This window comes from Stegostoma tigrinum, chromosome 9, assembly GCF_030684315.1.
Source record: "Stegostoma tigrinum isolate sSteTig4 chromosome 9, sSteTig4.hap1, whole genome shotgun sequence".
Taxonomy (NCBI): Eukaryota; Metazoa; Chordata; class Chondrichthyes; order Orectolobiformes; family Stegostomatidae; genus Stegostoma; species Stegostoma tigrinum.
This window is the reverse complement of record NC_081362.1, coordinates 26222111-26241087: the sequence shown is the minus strand read 5'-3', so window position 1 is coordinate 26241087 and position 18977 is coordinate 26222111. Positions and strand designations below refer to the sequence as shown.

At 41.5% G+C, this 18977-nt stretch overlaps 1 protein-coding gene across 11 annotated transcripts in view; it reads left to right on the top strand.

Moving 5' to 3' along the window:
* Positions 1-18977, top strand: part of afdna (afadin, adherens junction formation factor a) — a 213809-nt gene that overhangs the window by 83152 nt on the left and 111680 nt on the right. For all 11 annotated transcript variants that reach the window (XM_059648433.1, XM_059648432.1, XM_059648424.1 and 8 more), the window contains exon 8: positions 7222-7386. In XM_059648433.1, coding sequence (XP_059504416.1) covers positions 7222-7386 — 165 coding nt within the window. The remainder of the gene's footprint in view (positions 1-7221; positions 7387-18977) is intronic.

The window sequence follows — 18977 nt, the reverse complement described above, 5'->3', positions numbered from 1 at the left end:
GGGAAGTCCAAACAGGATATTTCTCGTTTGAATGCAATCTTTAAGAATTCTTCTGATTGAAGAGATGTGACTGTTAAGTGTAATGTTTATTTCCTGCCTTTCTGACTGTACTCATTCTAGACTGTAGAAGTCATGGACTTAAAAGCTGCTGGCAATTGGGAACTTGAAGGTGATCCTTCTAATTCTCATGGCATCTGAAATGGTTCAAAATCCTGTGACTTCTATTCCAACACTTTGGATGTATCTCCATGATGAAGACTGCAGTGGTTGAAGAAGAGGCTCTATTCCATCTTCAGAATAGTGAGGAATGAGTAATATGTGCTGACTGTTCCAGTGATGCTCTCATATCATAAAGATATTTGCCAAGATTATTAGTCAGTTGCCCATAACAATTTACACAAGGGAGGCTATTTTCAATGATGTTTCACAGGATACATTAAAGCCAAAGTTATATTTGAGCAAAATAGGTTAGTGGGATAGGTTCTTAATTATCGCATTATGATGAATGTTAACCTCAGACACATTTTTACCTGTGCTGCTTGATATTGAACCATTAGTTATTTTGCTGTTAAGAACAGGGCACATAGCTTCTATGTTTCTTGGTCAGCCTCAGTTTTTATAACTACTGCAAAACATGTTGTGATCAATCAATCATTTTGCAATTTGGGCGAATTTATTTGTAAAATGGCAGCAACTGTTTTGAAGTAAATTTACTTGCTATTGGACATTTTGAGAGAGATAATAAAGCACCAAGTTGAGTGGTTGAAATAATTTGTTTTTCAACTCTTCCTTGTGCTGTATCATCTTGCTTTTGGAAATACCATTCTTAAACAGGCTCCAAATGAGCAATTGTGGTGTAGAACATGGCACTTTACCACATAAACTTGCATTTCTCTTTCCTCCGATCATCATCGTGGCTTATTTATATGAGTTTGGAGGTGGATATAGAACATCCTTTGAGTCAGTTGGCAATGTGGAGTAAGAATTGAATTAAGGTGTGAAATTTCTTCATTGGTTAGATTAAGCCCCCAAAGGTGGTTTAATATCTTTTTGAGGCTATAGTTTAGAACAATCCTCTGCTTTATTTCTGATGATGCTGAAGGTACCTTTGGCACTTTATGGCATTAGTTTCATGATTCACCACCACTGGTGCTATTATCACTAAATCTGAAATCTGACTTTTTTTTTCCCCCCCCTGCTCTATGCTGAGGCACTTCTGTAAATGTTAGAACATAGAACATAAAGTACAGCACAGTACAGGCCCTTCGGCCCACCATATTGTGCCGTGGAATAATCCTAATCCAAAATTAAAACAACCTAATCTACATTCCCCTCAATTCACTGCTGTCCATGTGCATGTCCAGCAGTCGCTTAAATGTCACTAATGACTCCGCTTCCACGACTACCACTGGTAAAGTATTCCATGCGCTCACAACTCTCTGGGTGAAGAACCTCCCTCTGACATCTCCTCTATACCTTCCTCCTAACACCTTAAAACTATGACCCCTCGTGGCAGTCAATCCTGCCCTGGGGAAATGTCTCTGGCTAGCGACTCTATCCATGCCTCTCATTACCTTGTATGCCTCGATCAGGTCACCTCTCTTCCTCCTCCTCTCCAGAGAGAAAAGTCGGAGCTCAGTCAAGCTCTCCTCGTAAGACAAGTCCTCCAGTCCAGGCAGCATCCTGGTAAATCTCATTTTCACCCTCTCCAAAGCCTCCACATCTTTCCTATAATAGGGCGACCAGAACTGGACACAATATTCCAAGTGTGGTCTCACCAGGGTTTTGTAGAGCTGCAGCATAACCTCGCAGCTCTTAAACTCGATCCCCCTGTTAATGAAAGCCAAAACACCATATGCTTTCTTAACAACTTCATCCACCTGGGTGGCAACTTTGAGGGAGCTATGCACTTGAACACCAAGTGATCCCGCTGTTCCTCCACACTGCCGAGAATCCTGCCTTTAATCCTATATTCAGCATTTAAGTTCGACCTTCCAAAATGCATCACTTTGCATTTATCCAGGTTGAACTCCATCTGCCATTTCTCAGCCCAGCTCTGCATTCTGTCACTGTCTTGCTGAAGCCTGCAATAGCCCTCAATACTATCAATGGCACCTCCAACCTTTGCGTCATCAGCAAACATACTAACCCACCCCTCAAGCTCCTCATCCAAGTCATTTATAAAAACTACAAAGAGCAGAGGCCCAAGAACAGAGCTCTGCGGGACACCACTCAGCACTGACCTCCAGGCAGAATACTTACCATTTACAACCACTGTCAGCCAACCAGTTCTGAATCCAGACAGCCAAATCACCCTGTATCCCATACCTCCTGACTTTATGAATGAGCCTGCCGTGGAGAACCTTATCAGATGCCTTGCTGAAGTCCATGTACACCACATCCACTGCTCGACCCTCATCAACCTGACTCGTGACTTCCTCAAAGAACTCAATAACATTTGTAAGTCATGACCTGCCCCCCTCAAAGCCATGCTGACTCCCTTTAATCACGCTATGCTTTTCCAAATAGTCATAAATCCTATCCCTCAGAATTCTTTCCAAAACCTTGCTGACCACAGACGTAAGACTGACTGGTCTGTAATGCCCAGGGATTTCCCTGTTCCCTTTCTTGAAAAGAGGAACAACATTTGCCTCTCTCCAATCTTCCGGTACGACTCCCGTGGAGAGTGAGGAAGCAAAGATCTTCGCCAGCGGCTTAGCATCCTCCTTTCTCACTTCCCTGTGCAACCTAGGATAAATCTGGTCTGGCCCAGGGGACTTATCAATCTTAATGTTTGCCAAAATTTCCAGCTCATCAACTTCCTCAATCTTGATCTGTTCAAACCTGTTTTCCTGCTCCTCAAAGTTCTCTTTCAGAACAAGGTCACTTTCCATCATGAAAACCGAAGCAAAAAACTCATTTAGGGCTTCCCCTATCTGCTCAGACTCCACACACAAGTTCCCTACGCTATCCCTGATCGACCCTACCTTCTCCCTGATCATTCTCCTACTCCTCACGTATGAGTAAAATGCTTTCGGGTTCTCCCTAATCCTTCCTGCCAAGGCTTTTTCATGCCCCCTCCTGGCCCTCCTCAGTCCAATTTTGAGCTCCTTCCGAGCAAGCCTGTAATCCTTTAAAGCTGTGCTAGACCCTTGCTTCCTCCACTGTACGTACGCTGCCTTTTTCTTTTTGACTCGAAGCACCTCTGTACCCATCATCCCAGGCTCCTTAATCTTACCCCTTCTTACCTGTCTCAGAGGAACAAATTTATACATCACTCGCAACAACTGCTCCTTAAACAGCCTCCACATGTCTGCTGTGCCCTTTCTGTGGAACAATTGCTCCCAATCTGTACTTCCCAACTCCAGTCTGATAGTGTCATCATTTCCTTTACCCCAGTTAAATATCTTCCCCTGGTAACTGCTCCTTTCCCTTTCCGTGGTTATGGTAAATGTGAGGCTGTGGTGGTCACTGTCGCCAAAGTGTTCTGACACCTGTCCTGGCTCATTGCCGAGCACCAAATCCAAAATGGCCTTCCCCCTCGTCGGCCTGTCAACATACTGAGTAAGGAAACCCTCCTGAACACACCTGACAAAAATGGCTCCATCCAAACCATCTGCACTGAGGAGGTTCCAATTGCTATTGGGAAAGTTGAAATCACCCATAACAACAACCCTGCTATGTTTGCACTTTTCAACAATCTGCCAGCCTGTGAGTTCTTCGATCTCCCTGCTGCTATTTGGGGGTCTGTAGAAAACCCCCAGTGAGGTGACTGCTCCCTTGCTGCTCCTAACTTCCACCCATATTGACTCAGTCGATAAACCTTCCTCGGCAACCTCAGCCAATACCACTTCAGTAGACAAGTCCTCATCAAAAGTTCTTTCAGCCACCATTATACTGTCCTTGACCAACAAAGCCACACCTCCTCCTCTTTTACCACCTTCCCTGACCTTAATGAAAGATCTAAACCCTGGAACCTGCAACATCCATTCCTGACCCTGCTCCATCCATATCTCCAAGATGGCCACAACATCGAAGTCCCAAGCTGCAAGCTCACCTGCCTTATTCCGGATACTCCTGGCATTAAAGTAGACACACTTCAATCCAGCTTTCTGTCTGCCAGCACACTCCTGTGACAGAGGGGTCCTGACCATGTCCTCCCTACGCTCATCTCCTGTGTGCTAGGACTACACCTCAGTTTCCCATCCCCCTTCCAAGCTAGTTTAAATCCACCCAAATAACACTAGCAAATTTCCCACCCAGGATATTAGTGCCCCTCTGATTTAAGTGGAGGCCGTCCTGTTTGTAGCGGTCCCACCTTCCCCAGAATGAGCCCCAATTGTCCATGTACCTGAAGCCCTCCCTCCTGCACCATCCCTGCAGCCACGTGTTCAGCTGAAATCTCTCCCTGTTCTTTGCCTCGCTATCACGTGGCACATGTAACAAACCAGTGATAACCACTCTTTGTTCTAGCTCTCAGCTTCCACCCTAGCTCCCTGAAATCCTGCCTGACATCCCTATCCCTCTTTTTACCTATGTCGTTGGTGCCTATGTGGACCACGACTTGGGGCTGGTCACCCTCTCCCTTCAAGACCCCGAAGACACGATCCGAGACATTGTGGACCCTGGCACCTGGGAGGCAACAGACCAACCGTGAGTCTCTTTCGTTCCTGGCAAACCTTCTACAAGTCCCTGTCACTATTGAGTCCACACTGACTATCACTCTTTTCCTATCACCCCCCCTTCCCTTCTGTGCAAGAGGGACAAACTCTGTGCCAGAGACCTGCACCCTACTGCATACCCCTGATAAGTCGTCCCCCCCCAACAGTATCCAAAACGGTGTACTTGTTTTTCAGGGGAATGACCACTGGGGATCCCTGCAGTGACTGCTTTTTCCCCCTTCTAACAGTTACCCAGCTTACTTCACGCTTAGGAGTAACTACTTCCCTGAAACTTTTGTCTATCACTGACTCACCCTCCCGAATGATCCGAAGTTCATCCAGCTACCGCTCCAGTTCCCTAACGCGGTCTTGGAGGAGCAAGAATTGGGTGCACTTCCTGCAGATGTATTTGGATGGGACACTAATGGCGTCCCCCACCTCATACATCATGCAGGAGGAACATTTGTCTACCAGCACTGCCATCCCTGCTAATCCCCTAAACAGAAAGTAAGGAAAAAGAGAAGCTTACCTTGATTTGTCCCTGGTGTATAAGGTTAGAGGAGGTGGATGGGTAGGGTCTCGGTTTTACACAGCGATCACTTATATAGCTGAGGGATGAAAAAAAGGCCACTCCCTTCCCAGAAACCTCTGCTCTGCGGTGCTGCTGATCGAGGTAAGCTTTTGAAAGATTCAAAATCACTGATTCACCGGCTTCCCGCCAGGCATCTGGTCCAAGCTCCCAGTCACGCTGCTGTTGATGTCATTGTGGAAGCCTTTAGTCTACTGGAACTGTTAAAGGAAAAAAGGCATGAGTTAGCACATTTTGAGAATAATTGACACAAAATCATCATCGAAACACACTTGCGCTTGCCCTTGCCTTCATGCTCACTCTCTCACCCTCGCCACCAGCCCTACCCCCACCCACCAACACCATTTCGTGCCCCATGATTCCCTTTCAGTATCTCCCTCTTCACCACCACCCTTTTCACAGCTTTCTCTTCTCCTGTAACTCCATTGCAATTTCTCTCTCTCTCTCCATCCCCTACCCAAGAAATATTTCCTTTCCTTGCAGCCTTTCTCTTGTAGCTCATCGGCAAAGGAACTTGCAACAGAAGACACTGCAAGTGTCAGCACAGTCCTAGGCAAGCCCCCAACCCCCACCCCTTACCTCTCACAAGACACCACCTCCTGAGTTGCAAATCTTGGCAAAATAGTTCCAGGGCAACTCACTAACTCAATTTCCTCCCTTCCTTTCCTCCTTTCTTATATACTTGCTGCTCCAGTCATAGCTATTTCTCTTCCATGTTTGATGTTGATAAGCACATCAGTGTGTCTATGATTGGTGGAGTTGCCACCCACCAAATCTGTTCAATTTACTTGCTTTGGAGTAGGGGTTGATATTTTTCCCTGGCTGGTAGCCTGCGTGTTTAGTTGCCTTCAGGGCAAAATTCACTTCCACCCCTTGTACTGTGAGGGCTGCTAAGAACTCAGATTGAGCTAAAATGTTTGAAAGAACAATGTCAAATAACTGATTTAAGGGTAGCTTGATCTGCTGGAGTTGACCAACTTATCAATGTAGTAATTTTGGAGAGTATGTCCAGGTATAGCAGAATGTTATGGTATTGTGGAATTGACTATATTTGCAGTGTCAATTTTGCTGGTTCAGATGAAACTCTGAGAGGCAGTAGTGCCCTTAAAACCCCTGGGATGAAGATTCAATTCCAGCCTCTGGCAACTGTCTGTATGGAGTTTACACGTTCACCCTGCATCTGCGTGGCTTTTCTCTGGGTGTACCAGTTTTCCTCTCAGTCCAGAGATGTGTGAGTAAGGTGGTTTGGCTATGCTAAATTGCCTGTAGTGTCCAGGGATGTGCAGGCTAGGTGGGTTAGCCATGGGGAATGCAGGGATATGTAAATAGGCTAGAGGTGTATCTGGGTGGGTTGCTTTTCAGTAGGTTGGCGTGGACTTGATGGGCTGAATGGACCCACTTCCACACTCTGGATAGTCTATGGTTCTAATTTATTTCCATAAAACTGTTGCATGCAATATACACTTGATTGTACAAAACTTTTTTTGGAATTTTAGTGCCATTTCATTTTTATATAGCTACTGTTTCATTATTGACACATGCACTTCATGTTCCCAGATGCATGCATGTATGCACACTCATGCACATGCACACTCTGGTAGTGCTAACTGGAAGGACATGCAAAAGGTTGCAAGTATTGCAGATGCTTTGAGCTATGAGTCAAATATGGTGATAACTGTACTTTTTTAAATGAATCTGCAGTGTTTTTGAACTCTCCAGAATTACATACAATACTTCAGTTGATGCTAAATGAGTGTTTTATGAAGTTTCATCATAGCTTCCTAAATGTATCAGTTATTTGCAAAGGCAACGATCTTTTTGGTCCTGAATTTGCATTCTATACCTGCCCTGCCATCTCAGAGTTTTGTGTGGATAAGTTCCACAGTACCTGATCTTTTTCTTTTTAACTAAGACTGTACTAATATTCTGATCATGGCCTAATCGTTTCCCTGTCCTTTTGTATTTATGTAGGTACTTTGGTTTTCCAGTTAAAGAAGCGGCCATCTGAACATATCCCAAAGAATGTAAGGAAACAAGATGGGAGGTTACCAAAAGGAAAAGAAAGGAATGAGCATTCAGGCTACGGTTCTTCATTACCTCCTGAGAAATTGCCGTACCTTGTTGAGTTGAGTCCCGGTTAGTGTTATATAACACTATATTGGGTGTTTAAAGGTTTTGTTGTATTGCTTAAGTTCAGCTTTATTTTAATATTTGTTTATTTTTCTTCTGAAGCTTTGTTTCCATTAATACTGTTGATGAAATTTAGCATGCACATCCTTTGAAGTCGGAACCGCATACTCCGATAGTTATACTTGTGCAAAATGTCATTTTCCTTTTTTATTAATATTACCCAATAGTATTGCAGTTGCAAATGTTCATTATTCAGAAATATGGCTGTAGCAACAATGAAATCAACGAAGGATTGCCAAAATTACATTATTGAGGGTAAAGAAAGATAGCAAGAGCTTCTTTGAATGTATGAAAAGGAAGGGGCAGACTAAAGTGAAGATAAGCCCCTTAGAGAATGAAGCTGAAGAAATAGTAATGGGAATCAGGAAATGGTGAAGGAGATGAATAAATACTTTGCACCAGCCTTTGCGATGGAAGACGCAGTTGCAATTCCTAAAATTTGAACTAATCAAGGGATTAAATGCAGTAACTATGCTAGAGGAAGTCTGGTGGGTAACCTAATGGGACCAAAAGCTGATTAAATCTCTGGGATCTGATGGGTTGCATTGAAGGACATTAAAGCAAGTACCAAAAGATGGTGGATGCTCTGGTGGTAATCATCCAATGAAGGAGATAAACGAAGTAACTGTAGGCCAGATACATGGCATTGAGAAGGTATTAGAGTATATTATAAAGGATGTAATGAAGGTAAACAAATTTAATTATATGGTTATGTGGACAGATCTGGCCCTAATGGACAGGACCGGAAGACTAAATTGGTAAGCTGTGATAGATGTTTAGGGAGATGTACAGTTGCTTCCCACTAAAATATAATCCAGAAAGGAAGAAAAATCGTAAAGGGGTTGATGGGAAAACATCTATATTTTAAATAAGGAAGTTAAAGTTGGAACGAGGGCAAATCTAAGACATACCACGTTACAAAGACAGGTGGCAAGCTGGAGGATCCGGAAACATTTTTAAAAGATGCACAAATGGTTACTTAAAAAAGCTATAAAAAGAGAAATGGTAATGAAAGAAAACTAGCGCAAACTATAAAAACTGATAGCAAAAGCTTCTACAGTTAGCCCCTTGTGGGGTGAGGCTGAGGAGTTAATAGTGGGGAACAAAAAGGCAGACTTAATAATTCCAATATTTTGCTTCATTTTTCAGTGGGAGGACAGTAATACTATCCCTATAATAACAAGTAATGCAAAGATCATATAAATCGTTATCACAAAGGGAAAAGTACAGAGCAATCTATTAGAATTGAAGGCAAACAAGACCCCAGAGCCTGATGGCCCTCATTCCAGGGTCTTAAAGATGTCTGTAGAGATAGTGTGTCCATTGATTGTAATCCAAAATTCCCTGAATGCAGACAAGTTTCCAGTGAATTTTAAAAATGCTAATATTACTATTCAAAAAGAGAGGGAGGCAGAGAGTAGGAAACTGTAGACCAGTTAGTTTAATGTGTGTTGTTGAGAAATTGTTGAAGTCCTTTTATAAAGAAAGTAGTAACAGGGCATTTGAAAAGTCAAAATAAAATCTGTCAAAGTCAACACATCTTTATGAAGATTAAATCATTTTGGACTAATTTGAGAGAGTTCCTTGAAGATGTAACGAGGAATGTGGATAATGGAGATCCTGTAGATGTATAGCTGTCCTTCCAGAAGGCACTCGATAAGGTGACTCATAAAGGGTTAATACATAAGGTAAGATCAAATAGGGTTGGGCTAAATTTCTGACCACCAAGACACAACTAGTGGGGTGCTGCTGGATTCTGTTCTTGGGCCCCAGCTGTTTACAGTCTATATTCGTGACTTGGATATGTGGATAGAAGATGCTGTAGCCGAATTTGCAGGTGACACTGAAGTAGTTGGGAAAATAAGTTGCAATGAAGTAATAAGAAATTCACGAAATGGATGTGGAAAGGTTAGGTGGATGGGCCAAAAATAGTGTTTGAAATTTAAATGGATAAATGTGAGGCTATAGATTTTGGAGGAATGGAAATATAATTTATTACTGAAATAGAGAAAAACATTACCCTGCTTTGATGCAGAGTGATCTGTGTGGCCTCATGCATGAATTACAGGACTAGTATGCAGGTACAGCAGGTAACAGGGAAGGCAAATAGAAATAAATGCGAAAATGCTAAAGGCATTGAGTATAAAACTTGGGAAAGTGAAAGGCCTGCATCTAGAGCATATGATACAGTTTTGGTCTCCTTACTTGATGGATGTATGTACTGTATTGGAGGCTGTTCAGAGGAGAATCACTAGATAGATTCTATCCATAAGGGATAATGGGAACTGCAGATGCTGGAGAATCCAAGATAATAAAATGAGAGGCTGGATGAACCCAGCAGCATCTCAGGAGCACAAAAGCTGACGTTTCGGGCCTAGACCCTTCATCTCTGATGAAGGGTCTAGGCCCGAAACGTCAGCTTTTGTGCTCCTGAGATGCTGCTGGGCCTGCTGTGTTCATCCAGCCTCACATTTTATTATTCTAGCCATAAGGGATTTGTCTTGAGAGATTGAGCATTTTAGGCCTAAACACTCAAGTTCAAAAAATTGGAGTAGATCTGAATGAGGTATGTAAGGTGCAAAAGGTGATTGACAAAGTAGGCACAGAAAGCAAATTTTTTCAAGGGGTGATCCAGAATAAGATGTCACGGTTTTAAAACGGGGAGTAAGAGATTAAACAGATGAGAAATTGTTATAAGTCTGTGAAATTCACTACCCCAGAGTGTGTTGAATGTTGGAAAATGGAAAATTGAAAATCTGCCCGTGTACTCCTCAAATTTACTCAAGCAGGAAAGGCTTGAGGGGTGTGGAGCACAGGCAAAGAAAGTGAGGTCGAGGCCAAGATTAGATTATACATGATCATATCTAATGGCAAAGCAGGATTGAGGGGTTGAATTGCGCGCTGTGCTCCTAGTAATGTTCTTAATTAGAAATGCATAATATAATCAAGCAGACTGAGCATGGCTTCATGAATAGAAATCATATTTGACAAATTTCCTGTAATTTTTTGAAGTTACAGGAGGATAGGTAAAGGGGAAGCCAGTCAATGTGGGACATTTCAATATCCAAAAGGTGTTCAATAAGGTGCCAAATCATATACCATTCAAGTTAAAAGTTAAGGTGTTGGGGTGAATATACTATTGTGGATAAAGAATTGATTAACTGGTAGGCAGGCATTGTTAGAATGGCAACCTGTAACTAATCGAGTGTCACAGAGATCAGTGCTGAGACTATAATTATTTACCATATTTATTAATGGGTTGAATGAGGTGTGTGTGTGTGTGTGTGTGTGTGTGTGTGCGCGCGCGCACGCGTACTTTAGCCACAAATGGCAACTCGTGAGAATGACAGCCTCCAGAGGGACAGAAGGTGAATAGGAAAATACTTGGAAAATAGAATATAATGTGCGAAAGTAAGATTATGCACTTGAGAATGAAACCTAAAGGAGCTGAGTGTTATTTAAATCAGAAAAGATCTCAGAAAACCCCCTCAGAATATTCAGAAGATAGCCTAGATCCTAACTTTTTCTCAGTTGAAAGGTAAATGTAAGGTGTTGCATTCCAAATGCAATTCAGTTGATCAAACTATTGGATTTAAAGCAAAACACTTCATGCATTTCATACTTTTAAAATGCAACAAAAGGAAGGAAGGAACTGGAATAATCATTGGAATACTTAGAATAATATATACAGTAACTATTACTAAATAACTGTTCCAATACAGTAAACATCCCGTGAACAGATCCTTGCCAGCAGGCAAATCCAGAAAATAGATTGTTATAGACAAAAGCTGGGAGTTCCTAGCTTGCAAAGATAATGGGAACTGCAGATGCTGGAGAATCCAAGATAACAAAATGTGGAGCTGGATGAACACAGCAGGCCAAGCAGCATCTCAGGAGCACAAAAGCTGACGTTTCGGGCCTAGACCCTTCACCGAAATGTCAGCTTTTGTGCTCCTGAGATGCTGCTTGGCCTGCTGTGTTCATCCAGCTCCACAGTTCTTTGCTTCACATGCAAATCCCATAGCTTTCACTTCTTCCAGACACCAACAGCAACTGGTACTGAGAAAACAAAAATTCCTGGATCTATGGGTGGATGCTAGATCACACCAATTAAGGCTTCTTCTATTCCAACCTTTTTAAAACAAAAGCACCTAAGCAACTTGTGAAGCCTTATCTTTTTGTAGACTGCTCGGTGTCTGTCCTCCAATCTCTCTCTCAAAAAAAAAATACGGACAAAACACACTACTTAAAGCCACAATGTTGTCACTTGCCCATCCTTTCTTAAAAATCATCAGTATACAAAGATGGTTTTGTTTTCTTTAAGACCTTTAGCTTTACACTAAAAAGCATACTACAATACATGTGCATCACATTGACTCTAAGCATGCAAATATTCATACCTGACAGTATACTTCAGTCGTCGTCTCGTTTCCCACCATCGAATGTCTGTCTATCTTCAAAGCCGTGACAACGCATCAACAATTATAATGAAATGTGAGGCTGGATGAACACAGCAGGCCCAGCAGCATCTCAGGAGCACAAAAGCTGACGTTTCAGGCCTAGACCCTGAGATGCTGCTGGGCCTGCTGTGTTCATCCAGCCTCACATTTTATTATCTTGGATTCTCCAGCATCTGCAGTTCCCATTATCACTGCATCAACAATTATGTTCTTTCATCCCTGCCAAGTGTAGAATTTTCAAATTAAATATCTGCAATTAGCTCCATCTAGACAGTCTGGAAGTTTTGTTTTAAATTTTTCAAAAATTTTTAAGGTGTTTTGATCAGCACGTACAATTGTCTCAGACACATTACTGGCAACATAAATGTTGAAATATTGCAACGTCAACACCACAGTTCAAGATCTCCTCAATCGTGGAATATTTCTGATTATTCAGTGTTCTGAAAAAATACCAATAGGTCTTTCTGTCTCTTGTTTGTCATCTTGCAAGAGTACAGCATCAATACCTACATTGCTTCAGGAAGCGAGAAAGGAGGTTGCTAAGCCGCTGGCGAAGATCTTTGCTTCCTCACTCTCCATGGGAGTCGTACCGGAAGATTGGAGGGAGGCAAATGTTGTTCGTCTTTTCAAGAAAGGGAATAGGGAAATCCCTGGACATTACAGACCAGTCAGTCTTGCGTCTGTGGTCAGCAAGGTTTTGGAAAGAATTCTGAGGGATAGGATTTATGACTATTTGGAAAAGCATAGCGTAATTAAAGGGAGTCAGCATGGATTTGAGAGGGCAGGTCATGCCTTACAAATCTAATTGAGTTCTTTGAGGAAGTCACGAGACAGGTCAACGAGGGTCGAGCAGTGGATGTGGTGTACATGGACTTCAGCAAGGCATTTGATAAGGTTCTCCCACGGCAGGCTCATTCATAAAGTCAGGAGGTATGGGATACAGGGTGATTTGGCTGTCTGGATTCAGAACTGGTTGGCTGACGGGCGGCAGAGAGTGGTTGTAAATGGTAAGTATTCTGCCTGGAGGTCAGTGCTGAGTGGTGTCCCACAGGGCTCTGTTCTTGGGCCTCTGCTCTTTGTAGTTTTTATAAATGACTTGGATGAGGAGGTTGAGGGGTGGGTTAGTATGTTTGCTGATGACGCAAAGGTTGGAGGTGCCATTGATAGTATCGAGGGCTATTGCAGGCTTCAGCGAGACAGTGACAGAATGCAGAGCTGGGCTGAGAAATGGTAGATGGAGTTCAACCTGGATAAATGCAAAGTGATGCATTTTGGAAGGTTGAACTTAAATGCTGAATATAGGATTAAAGGCAAGATTCTCGGCAGTGTGGAGGAACAGCGGGATCTAGGTGTTCAAGTGCATAGCTCCCTCAAAGTTGCCACCAGGTGGATGAAGTTGTTAAGAAAGCATATGGTGTTTTAGCTTTCATTAACAGGGGGATCAAGTTTAAGAGCCGCGAGGTTATGCTGCAGCTCTACAAAACCCTGGTGAGACCACACTTGGAATATTGTGTCCAGTTCTGGTCGCCCTATTATAGGAAAGATGTGGAGGCTTTGGAGAGGGTGCAAATGAGGTTTACCAGGATGCTGCCTGGACTGGAGGTCTTGTCTTACGAGGAGAGGTTGACTGATCTTGGACTTTTCTCTCTGGAGAGAAGGAGGAAGAGAGGTGACCTGATCGAGGCGTACAAGGTAATGAGAGGCATGGATAGAGTCGCTAGCCAGAGACATTTCCCCAGGGCAGGATTGACTGCCACGAGGGGTCATAGTTTTAAGGTGTTAGGAGGAAGGTATAGAGGAGATGTCAGAGGGAGGTTCTTCACCCAGAGAGTTGTGAGCGCATGGAATAGTTCACCAGTGGTAGTCGTGGAAGTGGAGTCATTAGTGACATTTAAGCGACTGCTGGACATGCACATGGACAGCAGTGAATTGAGAGGAATGTATGTTAGGTTATTTTAATTTTGGATTAGGATTATTCCACGGCACAATATCGTGGGCCAAAGGGCCTGCACTGTGCTGTACCTAATATGTTCTATTACTCACATCGATAGCCACCTTGAATGGCTTTGTGTAATTGAGTGTGTCCCACGCTGGGGCAGTGGTTTGTGCAACTTTCAGCCTGTCAAATATCTTCTGTCAGATCTCCATCCACTGATATTTTCTGCGTTTCTTCAGTAAGTCAGTCAGTGGAGCAACCACACTGCTAAAATTTGGTATGAACTTCCAATAAAACCACTCAATCCCAGGAATTGTAGTACTGTTGTCTTTGTCGATGGTATGGGAAAATTCCAGTAACCTTTGTTTTCACATCCCATGGGACCATTTGCTCCATGACCAATGACATTGCCAAGGAATGTGATCTGGGCTTTTGCGAGTGAACTCCTGGCCAGATTTATCACCTAGTCTGTCTCCCGAAGTCAATCAGACAATTCCATTTGAAACTGCAAATGTTCCTTCCAAGTATGACTAAAAGTCACCAGGTCATCGATGTATGCCGCACACTTTGGTAATCCAGAAATGACTTTGGTTAGTCTTTGAAATGTAGTTGGTGTATTTTTCATGCCAAATGGCATGACTTTAGGCTGGTATGCTCCATTTGATAGCATGAAAGCCAAAATTGTCTTTGCTGTTTCAGGTAAAGGTATCTGTCAGTATCCTCCTGAGTATGCCCAACTTAGAAATACAAGTTGCTTGTCCCACCTTCTCAATGTAGACTTCCGAATGTGGAATAGGCTATGAATCAGATTTTGAAACTGCATTGACTTTGGTTATGTGGGGATTATCACATTGAGTACCGTTTGGTTTTAGCACTATTGCTATGGGTGAGCTAAAGCCGCTGCAGATCACTTCAACAATATTGTCTTTGTGCTGTCTCTCTTTTTGAACCTGTGCCAACTTTACAGGGTTACATCGATCAGGATGTTGCTTAATTGGATAAGTGTTTCTTACGTCTGCATCATGCATGATTAGATTAGAGCTATCCAGCTTATTTGTGTGTATCTCCCCATGTGATTGAAACCATTCTTCCCAGGTCATTTCAATTTTCTTTTTGAAGGTAACTTAGTAATTTATCTCAATTTTTGAGATTTTCCTCACTGTTCCGTTTAATTTGAGCAATGTCCAATTCAGTCATGTTAACTTTGTTCTTCACCTTGTGTTGTAACAAGTAATACATTCTTCTTTTGCTTTTTTTCCCTAACAAAATGCCTTTTGAGTATAAGCATATGATACACAGATTTCTTTCTATCTGGCATTCTTATCACTAAACCTTGCCTTTTTAAAGGCTCACCTACCACTATCTGTACTAGCAAAGTTGTGAATTTTTGGTTTCTTGTTTGCTTCCTATTTCATCACATTATGTACTACTTTCAAATACTGTGTAGCCAACTCACCAGCTCTGTTTAATCTTTCCCTAAAATTCAGCACAAGCCCAAATCTGTGATCTCTGAACCTAACACACCCTTGCCAAAAGGCAAATTCAGAACACAGGTTGTTTCACATGCCATTTCCACAGCAGGCAGAGATCTCCAGCTTTTGGTTGTAACCGAAAGAGTGAAAGAATCATTTTTTTTCTTCTTCCAGACCCCAGCAGCAACTGTTACTGAAAAAAAATCAAAAATCCTGATTCTGGGTGGGATCTTGACCCAACATCTATTCAGGCTGCTTCTGGTGTTCCATTTCTTTAAAAACAAACACCCAAAGCTTCTCAAGTTCTTCTTCTCATAGACTGCTTAGCAGCTGACACCTAATCTCTCCGTAAAAGAAATGAGAACAGAACATGCCTGTTAAAGTCACAGTATTGTCACAGCACACACAATGCTGTTAACAGTTTTGATCCCCTTATCTAGGATGTATCGGCATTAGAGACAATCTGGAAAAGCTTTACTGTGTTGATCCGAGGTATGAGGGGATTTTCTTATGAAAGTTTGAGTAGGTTGAACGTGTGCTCATTAGAATTTAGAAGAATTAAATATACAAGATTCTGAGGCAGCTTGACAGGGTTGATACCAAGAGGTTGTTTACCATTGTGTGAAAGTACTGGATTGGAGGGCGTTAGGAGTTTGGGGTCACCTATTTAAGACAGATGAGAAGGTATTTGTTTACATGAAGGCTCATTATTCTGAGGAATTCTTTACCTCAGAGAATCAGGTAATTAAGAATACTCAAGGCTGAGCTACACAGATTACTAATCAGTCTGGGAATTGAGGATTACAGGAAAATGAATTCAGATCAGCCATGATTTCGTTGGAGAAGACTTGAAGAGCTGAATGTGTGCTCCTGTCCCTTGTGGTTTTAAAGTAACTACAATCTTCAGTCCAAGTAGCCTCTCTACAGCTGCATTTCTCCAATGATATGATGACCAGAAGTTCAAGCAGAAGCCAGCTGTGACCCAACTGAGTGTTTACATAGTTCAAGCATAAACTCCCAGTCCTGATGCTCTACATTTTGGCTAATGAAGTCCACTTTCTTCAACTTTTCAGCCACTTTCAGGGAGCTCTAGGTCATTCGCTCCATGCTTTCTCTGTTCTGCTGTAATTGTTAGTATCCTTTCTTAAGTTGGATTTAACTCCGCCTGCCACTCTTACACACGCGTGATCACACTAGTGCTACCTTTGTTTCCATCATAATCAACCACAACCATTTTTTATAGCATATGTTTTAAAATTATATCCCTAATTCAAATTCCAATCTTGTTATAACCTACAAAAAGCAACAGATCAAATGTGCTGAGCCTGCAGAAATCTGAATGGACACAGCCTTCAAGTGCAAAATACCCATCAACCATTATGCGTTTCCTTCCTGCCTCTGAGCCAGCCATTTTGGGTTCAGCATCTTATACAGCTTTAGATGCCATGGAAGTTTTAAGTCTGTGACAAATCTACCATGTGTTCACCTTGCTAAATTCATAAAAACTATATCAAATGTGCTGTCTTCAACTGACCTCGTCAGTAGCGCATCTCTGAATCTTACTTATTAGCCACAAACTTCCCTTCACAAATCTGTGCTGATTCTGTTTGACCAATGCCTTTCAAAACAAGAATTTATCTTGTCCCTAATATTTTTTCAATAATTTCCACCATCAAGGTTAGGCTATTTGGCCTGTACTTAACTAATCCCTTTCTTTTATACTTTGACATAACTGTAACCAGAAATTTTGAAATTATTGCTGGAGACAACTTCATTTTTTAGTGGCCTGAGATCATTTCACCTGGGTTTGTGTTTATCCACTTTCAAAGATGTTAAATCCCTTAGTATTGTTCTTGTTTTAATTTTGGTTAATAGTGCACATTTCACTTTGCTCATTATAACGTCTGTATTGTTCTTTGTATAAAACAAGGGCACAATTAATTTAAGGACAAAGCCAACGTCAGCAGCTACACGCTCAGGTTACCCTTTTGACCTAAATAGATTCTGCCCTTTAGTTATCTGGTGCTCCTTGATATTTATTAAATTACTTAGTTTTCCTTCATTTTACATTTCAATATTTATCCATATTCTCTTTGCTTTCCTTTTTAATTTCATCTGTATATATTTTAGACTCCTTTTTAGGTTTTCTGCACTTTGAGCCCTCTTTCTTTTCATTCTTTATCTGCTCCTTTTTAAGCGTCTTTATCCAGAATAAAATGATGGTTAGAACTTGCATTTGTTTGATACCTGGATTAGTCAAAATAAATGGTGAGTTTCAAGAAATGTCAAGTATTTACTGTGAGCATTTGCTTTGTTTTTCAGCTTCTTGGATCGTAAGTGACTCTTCCGTTAGGAGATGAGCAAAATTAGGATGTATGAGTTGATGGACTGGGTCAGTTATACGGTCCCTGGAATTACCTTAATTTTCTTTTGTTATTTTTTGTTCATTTTGTTATTTTTGACTTCCTGATATAAATGTGTGCAGCAATTAGTTTATAGGAGGCAATGGTAAGAGTGAGCATTGTGAGGCCATGGTAAAAGATAGTGCATTGAGCTTATATTTTCAAGATTGGAAATTAAATTTTAATAACATGCAAACTCCTAAACAAAGAAAAATGTGACCGTTGCAATTGAGGATCTGCTTCATTGTGATCAGGATTACTTGTTTTGCTTCATTCAAGCGTTCTGCCACAGAGATTGTCTTACAATTAATTCCAGTATGTTTTAGCTGTGACTGTTCAGTTTTAGCTGTTATCAAAAAAAAATTGACATTTTGTAATCCTCAAAAGAATTGTATTGTGTGATTCTTTTCCAGACTTCTATTTACGTCTTCCGTTTTCCACCAAAGTATGGAAATTCTCTGATAGATCATGTACTACATGTACTAATTGTAAATGCATCTGGAAATTTTATAAGATAATGCTCTGAAGTTATAAAGGATATCTGTGAAATTATAAAACAAAGCTCATTGAAGGGCTATTTTGTTCTAAGTACCCTATCCTCCCTTCTTCTCTCTTCAATCCCATCTTTTAAACCAGGAGACAAAAACATTGTGGGGGGGACAAAAAAGTACTTTTAGAACTTGAGATTAACATTGTGCAGGGTCTGTGTTCCAGGATGCACCCTTTTTGAAATTTGCACATTTTAATATATCCACCAATTTTGATAAACCAATGGGTTTTTCCCTCCTGGAGTATCTCCAGTTGGTACCAAGTACTTTTCTTAATTCATTGGCTTTTAGTTGCCCTGCAGTGAATAGCCACCCAAATTTATACTTCAATGGTAATGAATTAGCTGTAAAGTTAACTGGACATTTAAGGTTGTGAAAAGCGCAGTGCAACTGTAAATAGTTAATATCTTGAATTGCAAATGATCTTCAATTTGTAAAGTAGGTGGGCTAATCTAAACCTTAGTAATCAAATCATCAAAACTGACTCCTTTCTGAATTCTGTGTTAATATCTTTGGAAAGTTTTTGCATTTTTTTTGCAGCCCCCAATGGATTTCATTGTCAAAAAAAATCCACTCAAATTCTGTGCTAAATTTTAGAGTGTAGGCAGTTACCAGTGAATTTCTTTTGACTTTGCCAGGTGAAACTTTGAATGTAAAGTAAATTTTCCTGAATACGTCTTAGCAGATGTGCAGCATAACTTTCAAGACCATGCCCATGA